The sequence below is a fragment of the Thermobia domestica genome, chromosome 17 (assembly GCF_964235325.1).
Source record: "Thermobia domestica chromosome 17, izTheDome1.hap1.1, whole genome shotgun sequence".
Lineage (NCBI taxonomy): Eukaryota > Metazoa > Arthropoda > Insecta > Zygentoma > Lepismatidae > Thermobia > Thermobia domestica.
This window is the reverse complement of record NC_137470.1, coordinates 102829563-102852494: the sequence shown is the minus strand read 5'-3', so window position 1 is coordinate 102852494 and position 22932 is coordinate 102829563. Positions and strand designations below refer to the sequence as shown.

General features: G+C 38.1%; 1 protein-coding gene across 1 annotated transcript in view; it reads left to right on the top strand.

Annotated features, from left to right (window-relative positions):
* The window catches only part of LOC145673925 (uncharacterized), a 1349238-nt gene that overhangs the window by 42174 nt on the left and 1284132 nt on the right, over window positions 1-22932 (top strand). The window contains exon 2 of the mRNA XM_081743738.1: window positions 11703-11831. Coding sequence (XP_081599864.1) covers window positions 11714-11831 — 118 coding nt within the window. The 5' untranslated portion in view covers window positions 11703-11713. The remainder of the gene's footprint in view (window positions 1-11702; window positions 11832-22932) is intronic.

Genomic DNA, 22932 nt, shown 5'->3' with positions numbered 1-22932 from the left:
GAACAAGGTACATGCGGTGTTTATAAACCCATTGAATGCAGTTAATCGGAAGTTCCAGAATTTATTTCGTCTATTGCTTCTTTTCATAAAAATAAAAGGTTGTTCATTTTTCCATTACAACTTTCTCTTAATTGAACAACCACAACCAAGCATTACGAAATTTACCAAACGAGCGTAAGCTGTACATTGATCACCAGTTGAATTAGAGACATCTATCTAATACCGTGTAGCACCACCTTTCGCTCTAATAACTCCGGCTGCCCACTGCAGCATGGTCTCCACGAGGCGCTTGAAGTGTTGTTGTAGCACCTTAGTCCATATGTGCTGCAAAGTCTCCCACAGAGCCCGCAGGTTGGTCGGAAGAAGGTTCACAGCCCTAAAGCGTCGTCCCATGGAGTCCCAGATTGTTCGATGGGATTAATATCCGGTACACCGTGATGGCCAGGGAAGTATTGCCAGATCAGAGGAGCGTTCGTCAAACCAGTCTGCTGCCACCCGAGAGCGGTGGGCCGGCGTATTGTGCTGCTGAAAGATTAGGTCACCATCCGGACGTTGGAGCCGAGCAAATGACAGGACATGGTCATTCATAAGATCGCAATGGCGTTCACCTGTGAGGGGACCGTGTCACACGTGTTAGGGGACCCATTTCAGTCCACGTAAACATGCCCCAGATGAAAACACCGCCACCATGGCCTGCACAGTTCCCTGCTGGCACGATGGATTCATTGCCTCGTGTGGTTGATGACGCACCCGTGGCCGTCCATCGGCATGTATCAATGTGAAATATGATGCATCTGTACAGGCAACCTTTTTCCACATTTCCACGGTCCAGTGGCGGTGTTCCTTTGCCTATGCTAAACTTTTTTTTTCATGTGTTGTGCGGTTAGAAGGGGTACTCACGTGAGTTGATGGCTTCTGTACCCCATGACGAGTAGGTGATTGTGGATCGTTTGAGGGTTCCAGCAAAGAAGGCTGTTGTTATTGCCGATGCCTGGAATGCTCAAACGTCAGAGACACTTTACCAAGGTGTCAGCATTGCGGTTCTATTAAAAATCCTTTCACAAGGTTCCACTGCTTTCATGCGACCTCTTCAAGAAATGCTTATTGTTAATCAATGTTTTATTACTATTGAGTCTGTTCCCACTATATAACAACGAAGAGTTTTTTTTTGTGTGTGTATGTGTGTGTGTGTGTGTAATAGCCTTCAAAAGCGGATTTTTTTAATGTACTGAAACACGTGTCCGGTCTATTTAAGGAGGAGGTTTTATACCAAATTTCACACACCCATTTAAAAAAATACATTGGCCATTTTTTGAATAAAGAAATAGAATTTTAAATATCTTGGAAATTTTCCCTTGCCTTAATCAACAGATGATAAACAGGAGATAAAGATCCTTATTGCATTCTGTGGTATTTATCCTCTGCTATTCTATAAATTCGCACAACTGTGATTTAATGGCGGTTGCATACACACACGACGTGTTCACATACATTTTCATCCCAGTCGAAATTCGAAAAGAAAAACAAAGACTTCGCTGTCCTACCAGCATGAACAATTTCATCAAGTGTTTACATATAACCTTGGAATTCAGGGAACGCAATGGTTTAACATGACAAATCGTGATGCAGCGTCAGTAATGACAAGGATATGACGATAAGGTCCAGAATTCGGTAGCTGACCTACCGTGTAAGAGAAAAACTTCGTTTTTCAGAACGAGTTTCACACGTAATTCCACTCCATGAATTAATATATATATATATATATATATATATATATATATATATATATATATATATATATGTAGTGTTGATTGAAAATATCAAAATGAAGATGTCCATTGTCCATGCCTGTCGAATTTCTCACTATGTTTGACTACAAAAACTGATATAATCATTTACATCAGCTGGGTTTGGTCTGAGTAAATCAATGTTGAATATTTACTTGGATCCAGGTCAGTGTTGTATGGATTAACATGTATTTAGTTGCACCAGGTTTATTTTTCTTTTTTCTTACGTATTCATACCAAATACGTAGGTATTCCAAAAGATATTCACTTACTGCATAGCTGAAATAAAATCACTATAGGTGCCTTCCATTTCAACTCAGGCAAAAAAATATAAAATTGTACCATCACCATCTCAGATATTGTTGAAACTTTTTTTATAGCAACTAGAAATGTTTTTAAGAGACCCATATTTTTTTGTTTTGTCGAAAAAAATTTTCCCGCCAAGTAATGGGCCATCAAAGACGGGGAGTACAATTTATGATTTGTAGAAGACATGGAAAATGGTCAATTTCGGAGCCTCACCATTCGGCTATGGAGACAGGTAGAGTTATAATTCTTGTTGTGGTATGTACATAGGGATATAAATAAACTATATTTTATTATAGTTTGGTTTGCGCATGCGTATCTTTTTGTACATAAATTAACAAATGAACGTCAATTTATCTGAAAAGTCGAAGTTTGCGAATTTTTTTCGAGCACTTCCGGTTCGAATTTTAAAATTCTGTTTTCACGGTTGGTAAGACCTAGTTACCCGCTTTCCGAAAAAAAATTTGTGTTGCTTCTGTGGTCAACCGTTTTGTCGCAAAAAATTCGAGAAATTGTAAAATTTTCAAAAATCGCCATTTTTGGGCGCCATTTTCTCGAAAACACCATTTTTTAAAATTTTGAAATTTTGTCAGATGGTTCAACTTTACCTGAATAATAAACACACCAAATATCATTCTCGACCAATGCTTCATGGATTAACTGAAGCCTTTTAAAGTTAGCGAAGTTTCGCTAATTTTGATGTCACAGTTAGCAACACTGGGGACAATGAAAGTGCAATGATTTGATGATGTTTGTGGTTCACATTCATTAAATGAAGAATAAATCGTTTTCTTGGCTGTTTTTTTATTATTATTTTGATTAAAAAGGCTCTCTGAAATAGTAAAATGAGCCTCCCTCTACTCCTCCGTTTTCTTAAACTGAAGTAATCTGAGGTGGAAATTACGATTACGAAACACACAAATTTCAAGTTCACTTACTTAAAATGGTCTTCGGAAACAAAATTTCACTTTTTTTTTTTTTTTTTTTTTTTACATGGACCAATTATTTGCTTGGTTGTTGTCTTCTTTGCTAATAGCATGTAACCGTGCAGATGCTCCAATAGATGTAGGTGGTTCACTCATAACTCATCCAGGAGTGGATCTAGGGGGACGATTACCGCCCCCCCAGAAGAAGAAACTTTCTTATTTATATATAAATAAAACCCACCCCAGAGTTTGGAGCTCTTAAAAGTAGCTCTAAGTAGCAGTATTACAATCCCCCCCAGAAGTCCGTTCTGAATCCGCCCCTGAGTAGCACATTGTCGATAGTAACAAAACACTTATTTTCACTTCTCTTATGCTGTACCCTGCTGAAAGTTCATGTGGAAGCATAAACTTCACGTAACTCACTTAAACTTCACGTAATTCATGATTTATTCATAATATTTCTGCTACGCACCACTGGTTATCATACATATATGTATATAACAAAAGTTCCTTTTTGCAGATTTCTTAAATCTACACTTTGAATTGCAAAAGTTCGATTTTGGGGGAAGTATGAAGTTAGTTCGTTATGACCCGTTACTGCCATAAAAACTTCGCAATTTTCCGAAAGCCAAAGATAACTTCGTTGAATACCAGTTACCGGTCGCATACTTTCCCTTTTTTCTTCCGGAAGTCGTCGAATTCAGTTCCAGGTAACAAAACGAGAGTAATACCCGGAGTTTGTGCTTGCACTATACTCACGAATTCTCCTGCGGTTTTAGTGGGGACGCGGTGGCTCAGTGGTAGAGCGTTCACTTCCGGTGCTTGCGGTCCCTGGTTCAATCCCAGCTCGTGCCGTTCTGCATTCCACCATTTCATTCATATCTCATAATCACCGTCTCCTTTAGCCTAACCGGCACAACCGTGGAACGTGGAACTTAAAGATTTCATTTCATTTTTGTCTTCTGCGGTTTTAATACTGTGTATCTGTTTTAGCCTAAGGCTATGGCGCGTTGCCACATTCTTTGTCCCCCCCCCCCTTCCCCACTACCGTCGCAGAGACACTTGCATGGCCGGTTTCACTGCAAAAACACTGCTTTATCGGACCTGTCTGCATCTCGAACATCTGAAAGCGATTTTTAAAGTGGCATGCAGCACCATCAGAAATCACTGACACGGTTTGGGAAATTGTAGACACTTATTTTCACGTATTCAAACCTTTTTCTATAAAATATATTTTCGCTTTTCTTCGAGTATGTTTAGAATCTTGTCTATGACTGAGTACATGAGCCGAATCGTGTGTTTTATCGTCGTTTATTACAACAAAACTGTCAATTGTTTCATATTTCGGTGATAACTCTGAATTTCACTTTGCAGAATAACAGTCCAGTTTTCAACGAAGTCCACATGAAGTAAAATAGAATTTGTATCTTGAAATTTTATACGGTTTTCGGTAGCAATTGATTCTCTTTGGATTTTCTTGATGTAGTCATGAATTACAATTCTTACAGCTAAACCGGCAATGTACGATAGGAAAACAGAAAGTGGCACAGTTTTTTTTTTTTTTTTTTAACGAGATCATTATTCTCCCATATGGCATACGTAACCACATTCATTTTCATCAGGATCAATAATTAAAGACACCACACTTATTTCTTCCACTCCAGGACATTCACCACATTCTTGAAGAAGACAGCTGTCATTTTCTACGGATCATACTACTAAAGGAAATAGGTCACTCATGACAGCTTCAATACAGGTTGCACCTTTGATTTGTAGCAACGCAGTAGCAGCTAACTTAAAATTTTCACAATACACACACACACACACATACACTTCCCTCTCAGGTTGCGGACTGACACACTTTAGTCGAATACTATAAAATTCCAAGTGACCCATTTTTATGCTGGGATTGTTCTGTTTAAAAATTCAGTAAATTTCTTTGGAACGCGTAAGAAACCGTTTCGATTTTTTTTAACTTTTTGTAATTTTTCGATCACTGTAATGACATCGCACTTAATTAAGACTTTGTCTGGAGCATTCCAAATCATACTGAGGTAATAGTTTAGGCCTTTTATAGATAATCAGAATTCATTGGATGGCCATTTCAAGTAAACTTAAAATTTGTGTGTTTCGTAATCGTAATTTCCACCTCAGATTACTTCAGTTTAAGAAAACGGAGTAGGGGGGGCTCATTTTACTATTTCAGAGAGCCTCTTTGTTCAAAATAATAAAAAAAACAGCCAAGAAAACCTTTTATTCTTCATTTAATGAATGTGAACCACAAACATCACCAAATCATTGCACTTTTATTGTTCCCAGTGTTGCTAACTGTGACATCAAAATTAGCGAAACTTCGCTAACTTTAAAAGGCTTCAGTTAATCCATGAAGCATTGGTCGAGAATGATATTTGGTGTGTTTATTATTCAGGTAAAGTTGAACCATCTGACAAAATTTCAGAATTTTAAAAAATGGTGTTTTCGAGAAAATGGCGCCCAAAAATGGCGATTTTTGAAAATTTTACAATTTCTCGAATTTTTTGCGACAAAACGGTTGACCACAGAAGCAACACAAAATTTTTTTCGGAAAGCGGGTAACTAGGTCTTACCAGCCGTGAAAACAGAATTTTAAAATTCGAACCGGAAGTGCTTGAAAAAAATTCGCAAACTTCGACTTTTTAGATAAATTGACGTTCATTTGTTAATTTATGTACAAAAAGATACGCATGCGCAAACCAAACTATAATAAAATATAGTTTATTTATATCCCTATGTACATACCGCAACAAGAATTATAACTCTACCTGTCTCCATAGCCGAATGGTGAGGCTCCGAAATTGACCATTTTCCATGTCTTCTACAAATCATAAATTGTACTCCCCGTCTTTGATGGCCCATTACTTGGCGGGAAAATTTTTTTCGACAAAACAAAAAAATATGGGTCTCTTAAAAACATGTCTAGTTGCTATAAAAAAAGTTTCAACAATATCTGAGATGGTGATGGTACATGCTCTGCCTGAATTGAAATGGAAGGCACCTATAGTAGTTTTAATGGGAAACAACTGTACTGGCCGTCACTCCGGTAGGCAAATCAGGTCGTTGCATAAATTGATTTGATTACTAGACCAATAGAATTAAAATAAATATAGAACTAAAAATTACTGTTAATAGCCATAAAATCGATTATTCATACAAAAAATGCACCAACATCTGCCGGGTGGACACTACAAGAAAGAATGATATATATTTCATTCAGAAAGGGTTCTCCATGAGACAAGACAAGACGAGAACTCGTCTTCTAAATTTAATAGGTATCGTCTTGGACTCATTCACTTGAAGTTGAGGAAATTCGATCCCGATTCAAGCAATGTTCCGAAACTTTCTGGGAATCCGCCCTAGTACCTTTGGATATGCCTTGATATTGTTTCTTGGAAACTTCCGAAGAACTGCGTTTCTACCTCTTCCTATTCTTTTAAATCGAGAAAAGTACTTTTGGTCATATACGATCAGATTTCCAGAATGCACGATACGATTTTCGTAGAGAATTGCTTCATTCTTAGCTAGGATGGTAATGCAGTCCTGTACTAAATCTCCAGTGAGAAACGGACCGTCGCATGTAAACTACCATTTTCGAAAATAGTAACATTCGATATTATGCGAAAGGTACGAGATTGGTCTGTATGAACAAACAGAATGAACCGGCTTGTTTGGTTTATGAAACATAAAAACTTTTGATACTTTCCAGTCAGGAGGATATAAACTAGTTTGCAGTATGAAATTATACATTGTTGCCAGGATCAGCAGTAATGAGCCTTGGAAAATCTTAGATTTTTTTCTTTCTTTTAAAAAGCCATTTCTTTCCAAACCTGAAGAAGTTTCTAAAATGTTGTGAATGAAAGAAAAACGTCCGTGTCTTTGTTTGAGTATGTCCGTTTAAGGGATGGATTCTCTTCTATAATAATGCAGATGATTTTGCCGGGCTAAAAATGTTTGTCCATATTATAGAGTTGTTCGTTGAGAGAGACAGAGGCTGCTAACACGGCATTGTTGTTCTTCATTCAACCTCTCCGTGATTTGATACACTGTGGCCCGTCTATCGGCTGTTATGATGCGGGCCAGTCGGCGCCTACACTTGTCATCGACACGCCTCTGATCTCGGTAGTTTGCTCGTGCGAGTGAGGTTTTACCGGAAACCAGGTGCTCACGACACACCCTTGACGCAGTTGCCTCTGAAAATCCGAGTACCACAGCCACTTCCGAAATCGAGCCACCCAGTCGTCTGACCACTACGATTTGACCATGGTCAAATGTACTCAGTTCCTTCGTCTTGCCCATCACACAGTGCACTGACACGGATACCGAGAGAAAAAGCACATGGCAACAGTACATGCTTGATGCGTTTCCTTCACATGCACTATTGGAGCCTCTGCGTGGTGGTTTCTGCAACTTTCCTGCTGTCTCTAATTCAACTGGTGACCAGTGTAGTGGGTAGTGTTCTTGCTTTGCATTCGGGAGATCCTGGGTTCAAATCCGATAGTCCTTACTGAGGTTTTTCCATGGTTTTTATTAAGTCCCACTACTCGAATACTGGGATGAACATAAGCCCTGGCCGACTGCCTGCTTATAGATACGGCACTCATGAAAGCTAAGTTGTTCTACAAGACAGGATCCAGGATTACCGTGAACTGGGAACGCATACGTAATCTCGATTGAATGGAAGAGGGGACACTCACCAGGAAACATTTCGTTTTGATGAATTCAATTGCTGAAAATGATTGCTAGCACTGAATTCAGCACCAAAAGAAACAGAGAAAATGAGGGTGTTTAGTGGCGGACCGTATACAGGGTGGGAGATAAGTGAGGGTGAAGTGCGAAGATAGAATGTAGAAAATGTCTAGAAATGCCGTGTTAATTTTGGAACGAGTGGAGAGAGATTGAGGTCAAGTGTTGGGTATGAGGAATGCATGTAAAGCTGTACTGAATAGGCATAATATGGATCCTGGGGACATCTGAAAAGCCGCCATGTTGGAATTAGCGCAAGAAGAATATACGAGAAAAGGGTCGTGAGACATATGTTCTTGACGAGGCACATCGTCTATTGAAATCGATAATGGCCAATACAGTTTGAGACCTCTGTAAGAAGAGGCGTTGCACGCTATGGCAATGTATCAATAGTAACGTGAATGAGGCCACTTTCCAGCCAACAAACGGCCCGATCCACCCAATTCGTTCATATACTGGTAAAAGTGCAAATATGACCAAGGACAACCTGAAAGAGTTCATGACTGAAGTTTTCTGGCCTTTTATAGAGCAGATTAAACTGCCGCTCCCCGTTGATTCATGGAAAACCAATAAAGATGAAGTGTTGGTGCAGAAACCGGACAATGTTGAACTCTTCCGACTCTTTATCCCTGATGGTTGCACGTCACTCATACAACCGTTGGATGTGTTCTTCCGTCCGTAGAAAAACTTCGTAAAATATACAGTGTGTTTCAAAAGTCCCCTGACATAAAGTAACTCTGTTATTATCAGAGTTACAACAAAATGTAAGAGGGGAAACCGTCTCCAAATATGATGTTTTCAATATGAAATGAAAGTTTTCTTTTTTAATCGGATGAGCCGTTTTGGCTGTACACTCTTTATGCGCCCAATGTTAAATGTAAATGAAACTTTGCCATTTACCTGGACCCACAACATAAATGAATAAAGCTACTGTCTTTCACGTTAATGGGCAGCCCCCATTTCAAACAGTAACTTCATTCACTTATGTTGTGGGTCCAGTTAGATAACAACTTTGCATTTTCAGTGCAGCTCTGCATGCATTCCTCATATCCAACATTTGACCTCAATCCCTCTACTCGTTTCAAAATTAACATGGTATTTCTAGACATTTTCTACGTTCTATCTTCGCACTTTGCCCTCACATATTTCCGACTTTGTATGCAGTCTGCCATTAAACACCCTCCTTTCCACTGTTTCTTTAGGTGCTGAATCCAGTGCTAGCAATCATTTTCAGCAATTGAATTCACCAAATCGAAATATTCCCTTGTCAGAATTTTCCTTTTAAGGGAGATCTTAAAACATTTTTTTTTTCCACAGCATTTGAACAAGAGGCTCGTTAGGAACTATGGTATATATTTTACTCTTCAGGGGGATGCCCCCTTCTGGATCCGCCACTGTTATTAATTTAACAAAACTATGCTAATGGAAAGAGAAGAATGGGAGGACACTCAGTAGTGATAGTGGAAGTATCTAATGATCAAGTGTAAGTCAAAACGATATGTTAATGCAAAAGAGTCATAATGTATACAGGGTGTTTCAAAACAACAACGACAACATTTGGGAGGTAATCCCTGACACCAAGATAAGATAAAAAGTATAGACCAACCTGGGTGCACAATGCTTCCTTTTGGAATTATAGGCTGCCGAAAACGAAAAAAAAAAAGAACTTTAAAGGTCCATACCTCCAGTACTATGGGACCTACCATAGTCAAGTCAGGACCTTACTTAGGAATTAATATGTGCGCTGTTCAAAAATGCATGTTTCAGAATCCTAAAGTATTCACGCAACAATTTTTATAGATGCAGTTTGGATACGGGCATATAGTTTGAAGTACTCACCAACTAGCTTTATAAAAATTGTTGTGGAAGTACCGCTGGATTCTGAAACATGAATATTTAGATAGAGCACATACTAATTCCTAAATAAAGTCTTGACCCGACTACGGTAGGTTCCATAGTTGTGGAACTGTGGACCTTTAAAGTTCATTTTTTCATGTTTTCGGTCGCCTATAACTCCGAAAGAAAGCATTTGTGCACCCAGATTGATCTATACTTTTCGTCTTATTTTGGTGTGAGGAATTACCTCCCAAACATTGTCGATTTTGTTTTGAAACACCCTGTATATGTATACGAGGGACGTTCAAGTTACAACCGGAATGCCTGTTTTGTTACATAGAAAAGACAACAAGAGAATCAATTACTGTTCCTTTTCAAGGTACTTCTCATGTACACACACACACACACACACACACACACACAAACTTGTTTTATCGGTGTGGGAGTGCCTGTATTTCTGCGTCATAGAATTCTTTGGGACGATCTTTCAGCCATTTCAGCACACACGTTTTGACTTCGTTATCGGTGTGGAATTTTTGTCCCCCCAGTGCTCCTTGAGGGGCCAAAGAGATGAAGTCGCAAGGTGACAGATCACGACTATACGGGAGATACTCTAGGATCTCACAACCAAGTTTGGTGATAGCTGTTATTACGTGCGTTGTCATGCAGGATGATGACAGTATCCTTCACCGTCTGTGGCAGTTTTCTTCTCAAAGCCTTTTTGGCTTTGGTCCGAAGGAGTTTGCTGTAGTACGCTGCATTGATTTTGGCCCCGCGTGCTAGGAAATCAGTGCATATCACCCCGACTTTGTTCCAGAATAGCGTCAGTATCATTTTGCCATCGGACGCTTGTACCTTGATTTTTTTTTTTAGCGGTGGCGAGTCTCTATGCCTTCACTCCACGCCAGAGTGTTTTGACTCTGGAGTGTAATGGTGCACCCCAGCTCTCATCTTTGCAAGGAAGCTCTTGCCTTCTTTCTGAAATCCCTGCAAATGCTGAGACGAGACGTTTTCCCTACACTGCTTCTGGTCGAACGTCATTATTTTTGGAACCCATTTGGCTATGATTTTCTGGAAGTGTAGGAGTTCCTGTGTAATCATTTCTACACTTCCGACGCTGAGTTTGTTTTCGCACTCAAATCTCTCACACTGATGCGTTGATTACTCAGAATGAGCTGCTCCACCCGACGAATCTTGGTTTCATTGACTGCAATAGCTCGTCGTGGGGTACGGGCCACGTTGGAACGGATTCTCTTTGTGCTTTGAATTTTGAACATCACTCGTACACTTGCGACTGAGAGAGAGTTTCTTTGCCATACTGCGCATTTAATCTTCTGAAGATTTCAGCAGGTTTCACGCCTTCCTTCAGGAGGAACTTCATGATGCAGAGCTGCTCCACTGGGGCCGGGAGTTCCACACTGCCGGGTTTGTTGCTATCGCCCATCGCTGCTCTCTGAGATTCTATCTCCTCAACTACCTGTTGTCGCAGAAAAGTGTCAGAACTACCCTATCACAAAATGGGACCCGGACACAAAGATGCGCACAGCAACACCTGAAAAAAAATATATATATGGCTATACACGTAATGGGTAGGTTCACAATGGAGAATGTTCTATTGCATGATATGCTTACAACGTATAAATCACACAAAAATAAAACCAACCTTTTCCTTCGAAGACCAATACCTGTATGTTCAATTTTCCAAGCAAGCAGGAAATCAGTCTTGATTTTAACTTCTACTGACAGTGACAAGTGGCTAAGCTTTTGTCGGTGACACCATTCGACTGAGTGACAAACAGTGGTCGCTCGTGCTCGTCGTGCAGTTTCATTTCTGAACAACAAAGCAGTTTAATTCGTAATTCCACTACCTAAGATATACCAATCTTTTCTACGTTTTCAGAATTTGTTACTAAAGGTTTATTTTTGGTTTGTTTATGATTAAAAGTAAAGTTGTAATGTGAAGTTCCAAGCCCCTTCCTTGTTTTGTGTTGCAGGGGTTTGTGGGAATAGTCGTTTTACCACTGTTAGCGTTTCCTTTAAAGGATTCATTAATATTATTTCATTCCAGGTTTCGCGAAAATGCCTTCAACCAATGCCAGTACAAAAGACCCGCAGGGAACGCCGCGATTGCTGACCCCTATTTCAGAGCGCCAGCAACTTGCGCTGATAAAGCAGTTGCTTGATCTTGAGGCTAAAGGTAGGTAAATCTGTTATTATTTTATATTTGTTTCACAATGATAAACAAAGACTAAAACACAACGAGGCAGCTGAAAAATAATCAGCAAATTGAAGGAAAATATGCTAAGAACATGCATTGAAAAATATTACAGCTCTTTGAGCTGCCAAAAATGCGAAGAAAGGAGAGAAAAGAATCGCTTTAGCTCAAGACTCGGAAATGGTTGAACTTGATAAAGCAGTTCGTGAATTGCAAATAAAAATAGTATTAGATATAAGTCCTATATAAATATTTATATTTCAAATTCTTGTAATTCCATGCACAACGAAATTAGAAGACACGATTTTCAGCAGTTTTTGGATATTTTTAGGCATGCAAACTATGCTATGCATGTGTCGGAAGTCAGTAGTAATGGCGGTACTTCAGGAAACTTTTTGGCCCCTGGGTCCCTGCCTCAGGACCCATGGTCCCTGGCCGGGGTCAATGACCTAGGGGTACCTAGGACCACCCCCTCTAAATTTTGGCAGGGGTACCATGGCCCACCCCCTAAATTTTGGCAGGGGTACATAGGACCACCCCCCTTAAATTTTGGAAATTGCCAAATCTAAAAATTTGGTATGGTAGCCTAGGACCATAGTATGTACCTCTATCAGTATTGGGGGTCTATGTCGTTCCCTTTCTTGGGTAAAAAAATTGCAAAAAATTTAAATTTCGGGGTTTTTTGACCTAATTTATCCCCTTGGATGAGGTATTATTACCCTAAATAGTTATATGGGCGTATACAGGGGTCCATTACCTTTCATAACATATAGGTATATTAATGCACCCCTTGAAAAATTTGGGAGGGGTACCTTGGCCCACCCCTTAAATTTTGGAAATTGCCCAATTTCAACATTGGGTATTATAGTATAGCACCCTAATATGTATTATGATAAATTTGGATGGTCCACCTCATTCCCTTTTAGGGGTACATAGGACCACCCCCCTTAAATTTTGGAAATTGCCAAATCTAAAAATTTGGTGTGGTAGCCTAGGACCATAGTATGTACCTCTATCAGTATTGGGTGTCTATGTCGTTCCCTTTCTTGGGTAAAAAATTGCCAAAAATTTAAATTTCGGGGTTTTTTGACCTAATTTATCCCCTTGGATGAGGTATTATTACCCTAAATAGTTATATGGGCGTATACAGGGGTCCATTACCTTTCATAAGACATAGGTACATTTGTGCACTCCTTTAAAAATTTGTGAGGGGTACCTTGGCCCACCCCAAGACATAGGTACATTTGTGCACTCCTTTAAAAATTTGGGAGGGGTACTTTGGCCCACCCCTTAAATTTTAGAAATTGCTCATTTTATATATTTGGTATTATAGTACTGGACCCTAACATGTATCATGATAAATTTGGGTGGTTCACCTCGTTCCCTTTTAGGGGTACGAAATTGCCAAATTTTAGTATAACCACGTGTTTGTTTTGGCTCAATTTATCCCCTTTGATGAGGTCCTATTACCTTATATGATTATATGGTTATGTATATTGGTCCATTCCCTATTATAAGACATGGGTATATTGATGCACCCTTTAAAAATTTGGGAGGGGTACCTTGGCCCACCTCTTTATTTTGGAAAATTGCCCAATTTAAACATTTGGTATTATAGTACTGGATCCTAACATGTATTATGATAAATTTGGGTGGTCCACCTCGTTCCCTTCCATGGGTACGAAATTGCCAAATTGTAGTACAACCACGTGTTTCGTTTTTGACCTAATTTATTCACTTGGATGATGTCCTATTACCTAATATGATTATATGGTCATGTATAGGGGTCCATTTTCTATCATAAGACATAGGTACATTGATGCACCCCGGGATGGGTACCATAGCCAATCCCTTAAATTTTGGACATTTTTTCAATTTAAGCATTCGCTATCATAGTACATGACCTCTCAATATGTATCATGATAAATTTGGGTGGTCCACCTTGTTCCCTTTCATGAGTAAAAAAATGCCAAAATATAAACAGAAGCAATATGTTGTATCACGTGTTTGGTTTTTGGTCCAATTTATCCCGTTTGATGCGGTCTTATACCGTATATGGTCATATGGTCATCTATATAGGTTCATTTCCTATCATAAGACATGAGTACATTGGTGCACCCTTTAAAAATTTGGGAGGGGTATCTTGACTCATCCACTCAGTTTTAGAAATTGTTTAATATAAGCATTTGGTATCTTCGTACAGGTCTTCAATATGTACCACTATAAATTTGGATGGTCCACAAAATCAAATTTCGGAGGTTATTGACCCCTATTTAGCACGTTATATGGTTTATTACCTTTATATGTTTATGTTCTCTTTTAAATTTGGGAATTATAAAATAACATAATTTGGTAAACGTTTTCTAGGACCCATTGGTGTTCCTCTTATGGCCAAATATTCAAAATTTAAAGGTTATTGACCGGCTTTATTATTAAATGAGTACAGGATTTATTACTTTTCCATAAGACACAGGTGTATTTGTGTATCAATCTTAAATTTTGGGAGGGGTACATTTCTTATTGTCATATCAATAATTGGTAATTGTTCTTTGGGTATCTCATTATGATCACGTGATCAGTTATTGACCTATGATGGGATTAGGAGTCCAGGACATTGGTACATTGAAACTTTGTACGATAATTTGAGAATTACGTCATTGGTATTGATTATTACAGCCAAATATAAACGTAAGCAATACGATGTACCACGTGATTGACCTTGATGAGGTAGTGTACAGGGATACATGGCTAACCTTATTGAATCTTATGACTCATAGTCTTAAGGGAATACATGCTACAACACTGGCAAAGTTATTGTTGATGCAATTTGATTGGTTGATCACTATCTTTCGTGCAATCTGATTGGCTGATCACTATCTTTCGTGCAATCTGATTGGTTGCTGATTTTCAAATCTTTGCTGCATTCAGTTTTATGTTTTGTTTAACATTTAAAAATCTTGGTTTCGTTCAACATTTTGCACTCACTGATAAATATGATCAAAACCGTTTATTTGGTAATCGAATAGTTAAAAACCGGATAACGTTTGACGGTTAACCGTGAAACGTAAAATTTTTTGTTTGAAAGTTTTTGTTTGAAAAAAATTTTGTTTGAAAATTTTGTTTGAAATTTTTTGTTTGAAATTTTTGTTTCAAAATTTTTTGTTTGAAATTTTTTTGTTTGAAATTTTTTTGTTGCAAAATTTAGTTGGAAAATTTTTTGTTTAAAAGTTTTTGTTTGAAAATTTTTCGTTTCCAAATTTTTTTTTGTTTAAAATTTTTTGTTCGAAATTTTTGTTTTGAAATTTTTGTTTCAAAGTTTGGGTTGACATTTTTTTTTTATAGATTGTGCACTCATTAGTAAAGAACCGGAACTGTTTAGAACAAAAACCTTTGTCAACATTTTTTTTTTTCATGATGCAATAGTACACGTCAGAACATGGGGCTGTACTTGAAATGAAAAAACACAAATCATTGAAATGGATCATTTTATTACACTCCACATACATCCATACCAGATAGTGGTTCTGGATATTGTCGATACAATGTATTTTGAACTTCTTGCACTAGTTTGTCTTTAGCATATAATTTTAACTCCAATTGAAGTCTTTTAAGGTCTATTGCAATATCAATTGGTGGAAACTCAATGTCCATTTGATTACAAATAAACTGTTTATCAATACAGGTATGCACCCACGAACGATGTTGACAACCATCACAATATCTAGATACATGTTGTACAATATGCGTAACACATTTTTCAAAATAGTACTTTTTCAGAAATATACTAGTTTTGTTGCACACTTCCACTGCATGTTTCACACATTGAAATACGCTTATAAATTTGTTCCATTCAGTTTCCGTTAGATACACCATGTTGCGAGGGACATGAAATGTACTCTTTTTACGTAACAGCACCATCTTCTCTTCGAGGACTGTACGCATCACCACTTCATGATTTGAGCCTAATGATTTGACTATGGTCACATTTAGCTCATCATGAAAATAATCCTTCATTTGGTCGATTCGTGAACATAATATTTGGCATTCTTCACAGGTCAGTTGTACACCAAATTGTTCTGCTTTGCCCAATCGAATCACTGGTTCAAATGTTCTAGCACTGATACCAATCATCACATGCTTTGTTTGAAATATATTTATTGGATAATAGCTTGCGAAGATGAACTCTTTATCGTTAGAAGTACACATCTTTCCTCCTGAAAAGCACTTGCTCAAATGATTTCACGGTATTGGTTGATTTATAGAACTACGACTGACGTCATTGGAAAGGAATGTGCTGACATTTGAATTCATGATTTCATCACAGTTACTGACGTCATGCCGAGCAACCACATTCATACAACTATGTCTGATGTGTTGATGTTTGAATTCATGATTTCATCACAATTGCTGACGAATCCGGCTGTGTACTAAATTCAAATTGATGACTTCGACCCAAGAGTCTTTTATAGCATAAAGATACAGATCCAGTATTTAAGAAACGCAGCAGTTCTTCTTGTTTTGATGCTTCCATGGGTAAATATCTTGCTGGTAAAATTATATTCTTATCATTTTCAAGCTTCACTACGATTCTTAATCCAAACTCTGTAGGGATCATTTGGCTAGCTAAGATTTTATAAGGTACATTCTGTTGTAAATCAGTAATCTTGGTAAATGATTTCATCACATCACGTGTGTTTAGAAACTGCAGACAAGTAGCCATGATGATGTTATCATGAATACTAACGCGAACGATACTTATATATGATGCAAAACTGATGACGTTTCATTATCATGTTCTGACGTGTACTATTGCACCATAATGTTGCCAGAGGTTTTTGTTCTAAACAGTTCCGGTTCTTTACTAATGAGTGCACAAACTTTTAAAAATGTCAAACAAAAATTTCAAAAAAAAATTTCAAACAAAAATTTTCAAACAAAAAAAATTTGAAACAAAATTTTCCAAACAAAAATCTTTGAAACAAAATTTTGGAAACGAAAAATTTCAAACGAAAAAATTTTAAACAAAAAATTGAAACAAAAATTTACAAACAAAAAATTTCAAACAAAATTTTCAAACACTATAATGACGAGTGATTTCATTGCGAACAGTAAAACCCGATTCGGCCATGTTAATAAAAGGAGAAAACAAACAAACAGGTACAATTACGGTAAAACAAATATGTAATGGGAAAAAAGGAATTGTGCAGCGTGAATTTACTACAAAAGAAAAGAAGAAAGAAAAATCTTAATCACCTGATAAACAGGAAATCATAACATTCATGATAAATTCCTAACTAAGTAATTCATGTAAAGGTCCTGAGTTTGATTCCCTGACGGAGGCGTTCAGAATCTCCTTATGAAAGCACGTGTACTAGAAATTAAAGTTTTTAAAAAAATAATTATGTTACTGAAATGTGTGTTTTATTGCTGTCAAACTTGAGACCATTACATCAGCATGTAACTGACCTACCATTCTATAGTGATAAAAAGAATGCATGAATGAATGAATGTTTCAACAGTACTGAGATGTGATAAAGCACGCGTAAGCATTTTTTTTTTCCCCACTCACAACGACCTTTAAATGATGCGTTTGCAAGTTGAAGAGATTCACCGAACATTAACGTTACGCATACGTAATTGTCAAAACAAAATCTGTATAGCGTAAATCTTTTAACCAAATATTCATGCACTCTTTTTTATTTAAGCGGTTAGCGTACATGCTTCGGATGTGGAAGGCCCTGGTTCAATCCTCGGTGGGGTTTGCTTTTCACATCGGATCGCTCTCAAGCTTTCTGAAATTTAATATTCTCACGCGTTATCATACATTCTTTTCAAAACTAAGCTAAATGGTTGACGTACACACCTCTGGCCTTGGTTCAATCCCGGGCGATTGCTCGAATATCACGTTAAGCTGAAGGGGACGCTAAAATAAAATAATGGTTTCAAAGGGTATCGAACCATATTATTCTCAGGCATAGTTTTTAATATTCTGTAATGCATTCTTTTCAAAACTAAGCGCACGCATTTTCTGGCCATGGCTCAATTCCCGACGGGAGTTCACATTCAACATTAAGCTGAAGGGACGCTAAACCATATCATTTATCGTGCTTACTTCTAATGTGTGGGGGTTCCTGATTCGTACTTCCACTTTCCCATTCCACTAATTTCTTCATAGTCTAAATATTTCGTACTAAAAGTAAAACAGTGTATGAGTGATCCACCCCCACAAATATAAAATAAAAATGATTTTCGAATCTTGTGTGAAAAATAAAATCTCACTGAACTTACCTCAAATTCAATGAACAAAAAGTCGGTGCAGTAAAGCTTCTTAAATAAAGACACTTCTAAAAAAGTCTACCTTCTCACTCGATAGTTGAGAGCGGTGTAGAATTTGAAAAATGAAATTTAGATTTTTATTTAGGTCGCTGTGAAAACGACGTCACCGTCAACCAATCAGAAACGAGGAAATTTATAAAATGACATCACAACGAACCAATCAAAACGCTCGCTGCTTTTGTCATGAATCACGAACCAAAACGATGTGTAACAATCGATCGTGACGTCATTCACGTTACTCAATAGTTACAACAAGTATGGCAATTCCGATCATGACATCATCCAAATGATTTCTACATGTCACTACTTGTCGTAACTGTGACGACATTTCATTTTCCTCATATTCCATACGAGAATGTCAATGTTTGCTTTTTTTCATGAATCATGCTGACACGTTCGTAGTAAAACAAAAGTAATGCGATCCGCTGACGTTTGCATTTTCAATCATATGTGCTTCTATGTCAACACAAAAAAAAAGTCTATCAGCATTTTATTTTAATCCACGAACGGATGCGTTACACTGTCAGATTTATTTTCTTAAAGTATATGTGTATCCTTTTCAAGAACCATGGTTCGAAACCCACCAAGCACTATTAAAACCGAATTCATTCATAGCTAAGCGGTTAGCATACACATCTTTGGTTTGAAAGACCTGAGTTCGATTCCTGGAGAAACATTTCTTAGGATTTTTCTAAAACTTGGTTTAAATTTCTAGTTCGAAAATTTTAAAAGTTTAGTTCGATAAAAAGTTTGATTTGAAAATTTTTAGATGTGATTTACATCTTTAGTTCGAAACTTTTGTTTTTAAAAAATGTTTTAGTTCGACAAAATTTTGTTTCAATTCTTTAGTTCGAAATTTTTTTGTTTAATTTTTTTAGTTTGAAATTTTTTTAGTTCGAAAAAATTTTAGTTTAAAATTTCTTGTACTCTGCGGAACCGTTTCGAAAAGAATCGGAGCAGTTTAGGTAAGACAAATCTGGCAACACTGTTTCCATTAATGAAGCGCTTACTGAGCAATAAATCGCTTAAACTCACAACAATGTGTTATAAGAAATCTACAAGCGACACCCCTCTTTTACCTGTAAAAGGAAACAAATGAGTGAGGGGTATTCCCATGTAATCTGTTCACCGTGTGACGGGTCTAAAATCATGTGACCTCTATCAACCAATCAGAATCGAGATACCAAAGTATACATCAGAAAGGACACCCTAATTTCAAAAATCCTAGGACCTAAAATCACGTGATCTCTATCATCCAATCAGAATCAAGGTACCAAAGCACTCATCTTACCCGTAAAAGGAAACGAATTAGTGATGGATTTCCCCGCAAGTGTAAAACATGACGTCATACCATGTGACCTGTTCAGCGTGTAGAGGGTCTAAGATCATGTAACCTCTATCAGCCAATCAGTATCGTAGTACCAAAGTACTCATCAAAGAGGATACCCAAATTTCAAAATCCCAAGGTCTAAGATCATGTGACCCCTATCAACCAATCAAATTCAAGGTACCAAACCACTCATCTTACCCATAAAAAGGAAACGAATTTTAAAAAATCCCTGAGCCTAAGATCACGTGACCTCTATCAGCCAATCAACATCGTGGTACCAAAGGATTCATCTTACCCGTAAAAGGGAACGAATTTCAAATATCGCAGGGTCTAAAATCACGTGATATCTGTCAACCAATCAGAATCACACATCTTACCCGTAAAAGGGAACAAATTAGTGAGGGATTTCCCCGCAGGGTGACTCATGACGTCATACCACGTGACCTGAAAATTTGAATTTCCCGCGTGGGCGGGGCCTAAAGTCACGTGACCTCTCTCAGCCAATCAGAATCGAGGTACAAAAGCACTCATCTTAGCCGTAAAAGGGAACGAATTTCAAAAATCCCGGTCATAAAAGAGAGTGAGGATGAGTCATTCGCGCATAACGGGGGGACTACTACTAAGTCATAGAACGGCTATGTCCGTCTGTCAACAGGTATCAGAGCACAAACTGTAAAATACGAGAATCTGTTTTTTGTAATCTATTCAGCATCCCAAGAATAGGTTCCATCTCTCCATTAATCCTCCATTCAAACTAGAAATGGTTCAAATTAACGATTTCCTGTTTGAACTTTTATCGCTATAGAACAAAAATGGTAAAATATAACGACAAATGGGTTTCCTGTAATCGATTCATTATCTCAAGAGAACACATCATCACAGCCCGTAATACTCTACCAAAATTAGAACTGGTTGAAGTTTACTACTACGTCTGGTTTCAATACTGACTTTCATAGAGCGAAAATGCTGAGAGATATCGAGAAGCAGTTTTTTTTTCAGTCGTTTCAGCGCCCCGACAATAGGTTCTGTCACCTCTCTTAACCCTGTATTCAAACCAGAAGAGGTTCAAGGCAACCATTTCCGACTTCAACATTTATTACCATAGAACGGAAACGGTCATATATAGGGTCAAACTGTTTTTTGTATTCGATATAGCGACTCAAAAGTATATGGTATATAGCACAACAACACACTATCGAAACCGAAAGTTGTGGAATTTACTGTTACTTCTAGTTTCAATACTGATTTTCATAGTGCAGAAACTGTAAGAGATATTGAAAAACGCTTTTTTTTTTTTATTCGATTCAGCTTTCCAAGATTAGGTTCTATCATGAACCTTAACCCTCTATTCAAACCAGAAGTAGTTGAAATAAACTATTTTTGTTTCAATCTTAATCACTATAGAACAAAAGAAGTAAGAGATAGCAAGTAATGGCTTTTAATATGGATTTCACCTCCGAGGAACAGATTCTATCTTTGATCTTATTGATGCGGACACGGTAGCTTAGTGGTAGAGGACTCATCCCTGGAGCGACGAGTCCCTGATTTGATCCCGGTCAGGGGAGTTTATGGCGAACATCTTCGTGTCCATGGGATTATCTCATTTCCTCCCACATCTCACTCCACCAACTTTTTCATCATTATGCATCTCGCGGCCGTGGTAGCTCATTGTCAGTGGTGGAGCACTAACCTCTAGTGCATGGGGCACCTGGTTCGATTCCAGCCCACACCAAGTATGATTTGTGGTGGGCAAACCACTGTATGCATGGATGTTCTGGAGGTTCTCTTGTTTCCTCCCAGTTTATTCATTTTACCATTTTATTCATTCTCATCATCACTGTCTCCTTTAGCCTACATGGCATAATCCTGAGACGTACAACCGAGAAAAGAGAATCGTCCGTCTGTTTTGGGCTTTAAGGTATAAACGTGGGGCGTAATTTCAGCAATGAATGACGGATGACAAGTACTCTGCAAGGATTCCTAGAAGTATGAAGATACATGGAAGACGACCAAATGCAAAATAGGTAAACGAAATAAGGCATCCTTCGGATTGGATGAAAAAACAGTTGTCATAAATAAGTTGAAGAAAATAGGGATTCATAACGGATTAATATGACGATGATGATAAACATTATTCCTGTGTACCCATTTTAGAATCCAGTCCATATGACCTTTCCGATCTTTGATATGGATAAATAGGCTTGCCATACGTCCCGGTTTTGAGAGGTTTTCCCGGTGTCCTAACCGGTTTCGTGTTTAGTCCCGGTCAGGCGGAGAAATTTAGTTTTAAGTCGCAAAGTTATTCAACAACTTCTAGAGCTTTTTCCACAGAGAAGTTTAATGGAAGACTAACGCTCTGCAAAATGAACTTTGCAAGGACTTGCAATGAATTCTTTGAAAAAAAAATAAAGAACAATAAGTGCTTTATGAGAAAGGTTTATTCAAGTGAAAAGTATAAGCCTCAGTAATATGAAGCGATTCTTCCTTTCTTCCCCGTTTTGCGGATGCTAAACTAGTTAATTGTTAACTTTTGTCTTGCTATTTTTTTATATGCTTATTTCAGCAGAAACAAGTATTAAAAGAAACTGAACTGTTTGAGAAATTAGAACACCAAATTTGACTACTGAAATCAAATTTTGAGACTAAAATACCTAAGAGTGATTTCTGCATTATTGTTATTATTATCGTTAGTTGGTACTACAAATGAAAACACTGTCTTTGTGCATACTAGTTTGTTTGAATTATGAGTGGTGTAAGAATAAATCTTATACGAGGGTAAGTCAACAGAAAACCATAAAAGTAGAAATAAAAATCCGCATATGGCGCCAGTGAGCTGTAAGTTGGCATGCCTGTTTACGATAGTATGCCGGATGTCTCCTAGGTGGCAGCAGCCGGCAGATGCACAAACAGCGGCGCAACAACAGTTCCAAAATGGCAGCCCCACTAGTCACATGCACCAGCGAGGAGCAGCGTTCTGTGATTCGGTTTTTGCGAAGTGAAGGTGTGAAACCGATTGACATTCTTAGGCGAATGAAGGTTCAGTATGGAGATGCGTGTTTGTCACAGCCACAAATCTATGAATGGTGCCGGAAATTTGCAAATGGTGTTACATCTGTGGCCGATGCTCCACGCCCCGGCCAGGCTCGGCGCGTAGTGACTCCAGAGACCATTGCAGCCGTTGAAGCCATCGTTTTGGAAAACCGCCGTGTGACAATAGACGAAATTGCAGCGGCAGGAAGTTCCACTCCGATGAAGAGGTACGCAACGCGGTGCACGAGTGGTTGCGCCGTCGCCCAAAAGACTTTTATTCTGCAGGTATTCAGGCTCTTCCAAAGCGCTGGCGGACTTGCATTGAACGAGGAGGGGACTATGTTGAAAAGTGATTTACTTCTGTACCCTGTGTGACCAATAAATAAT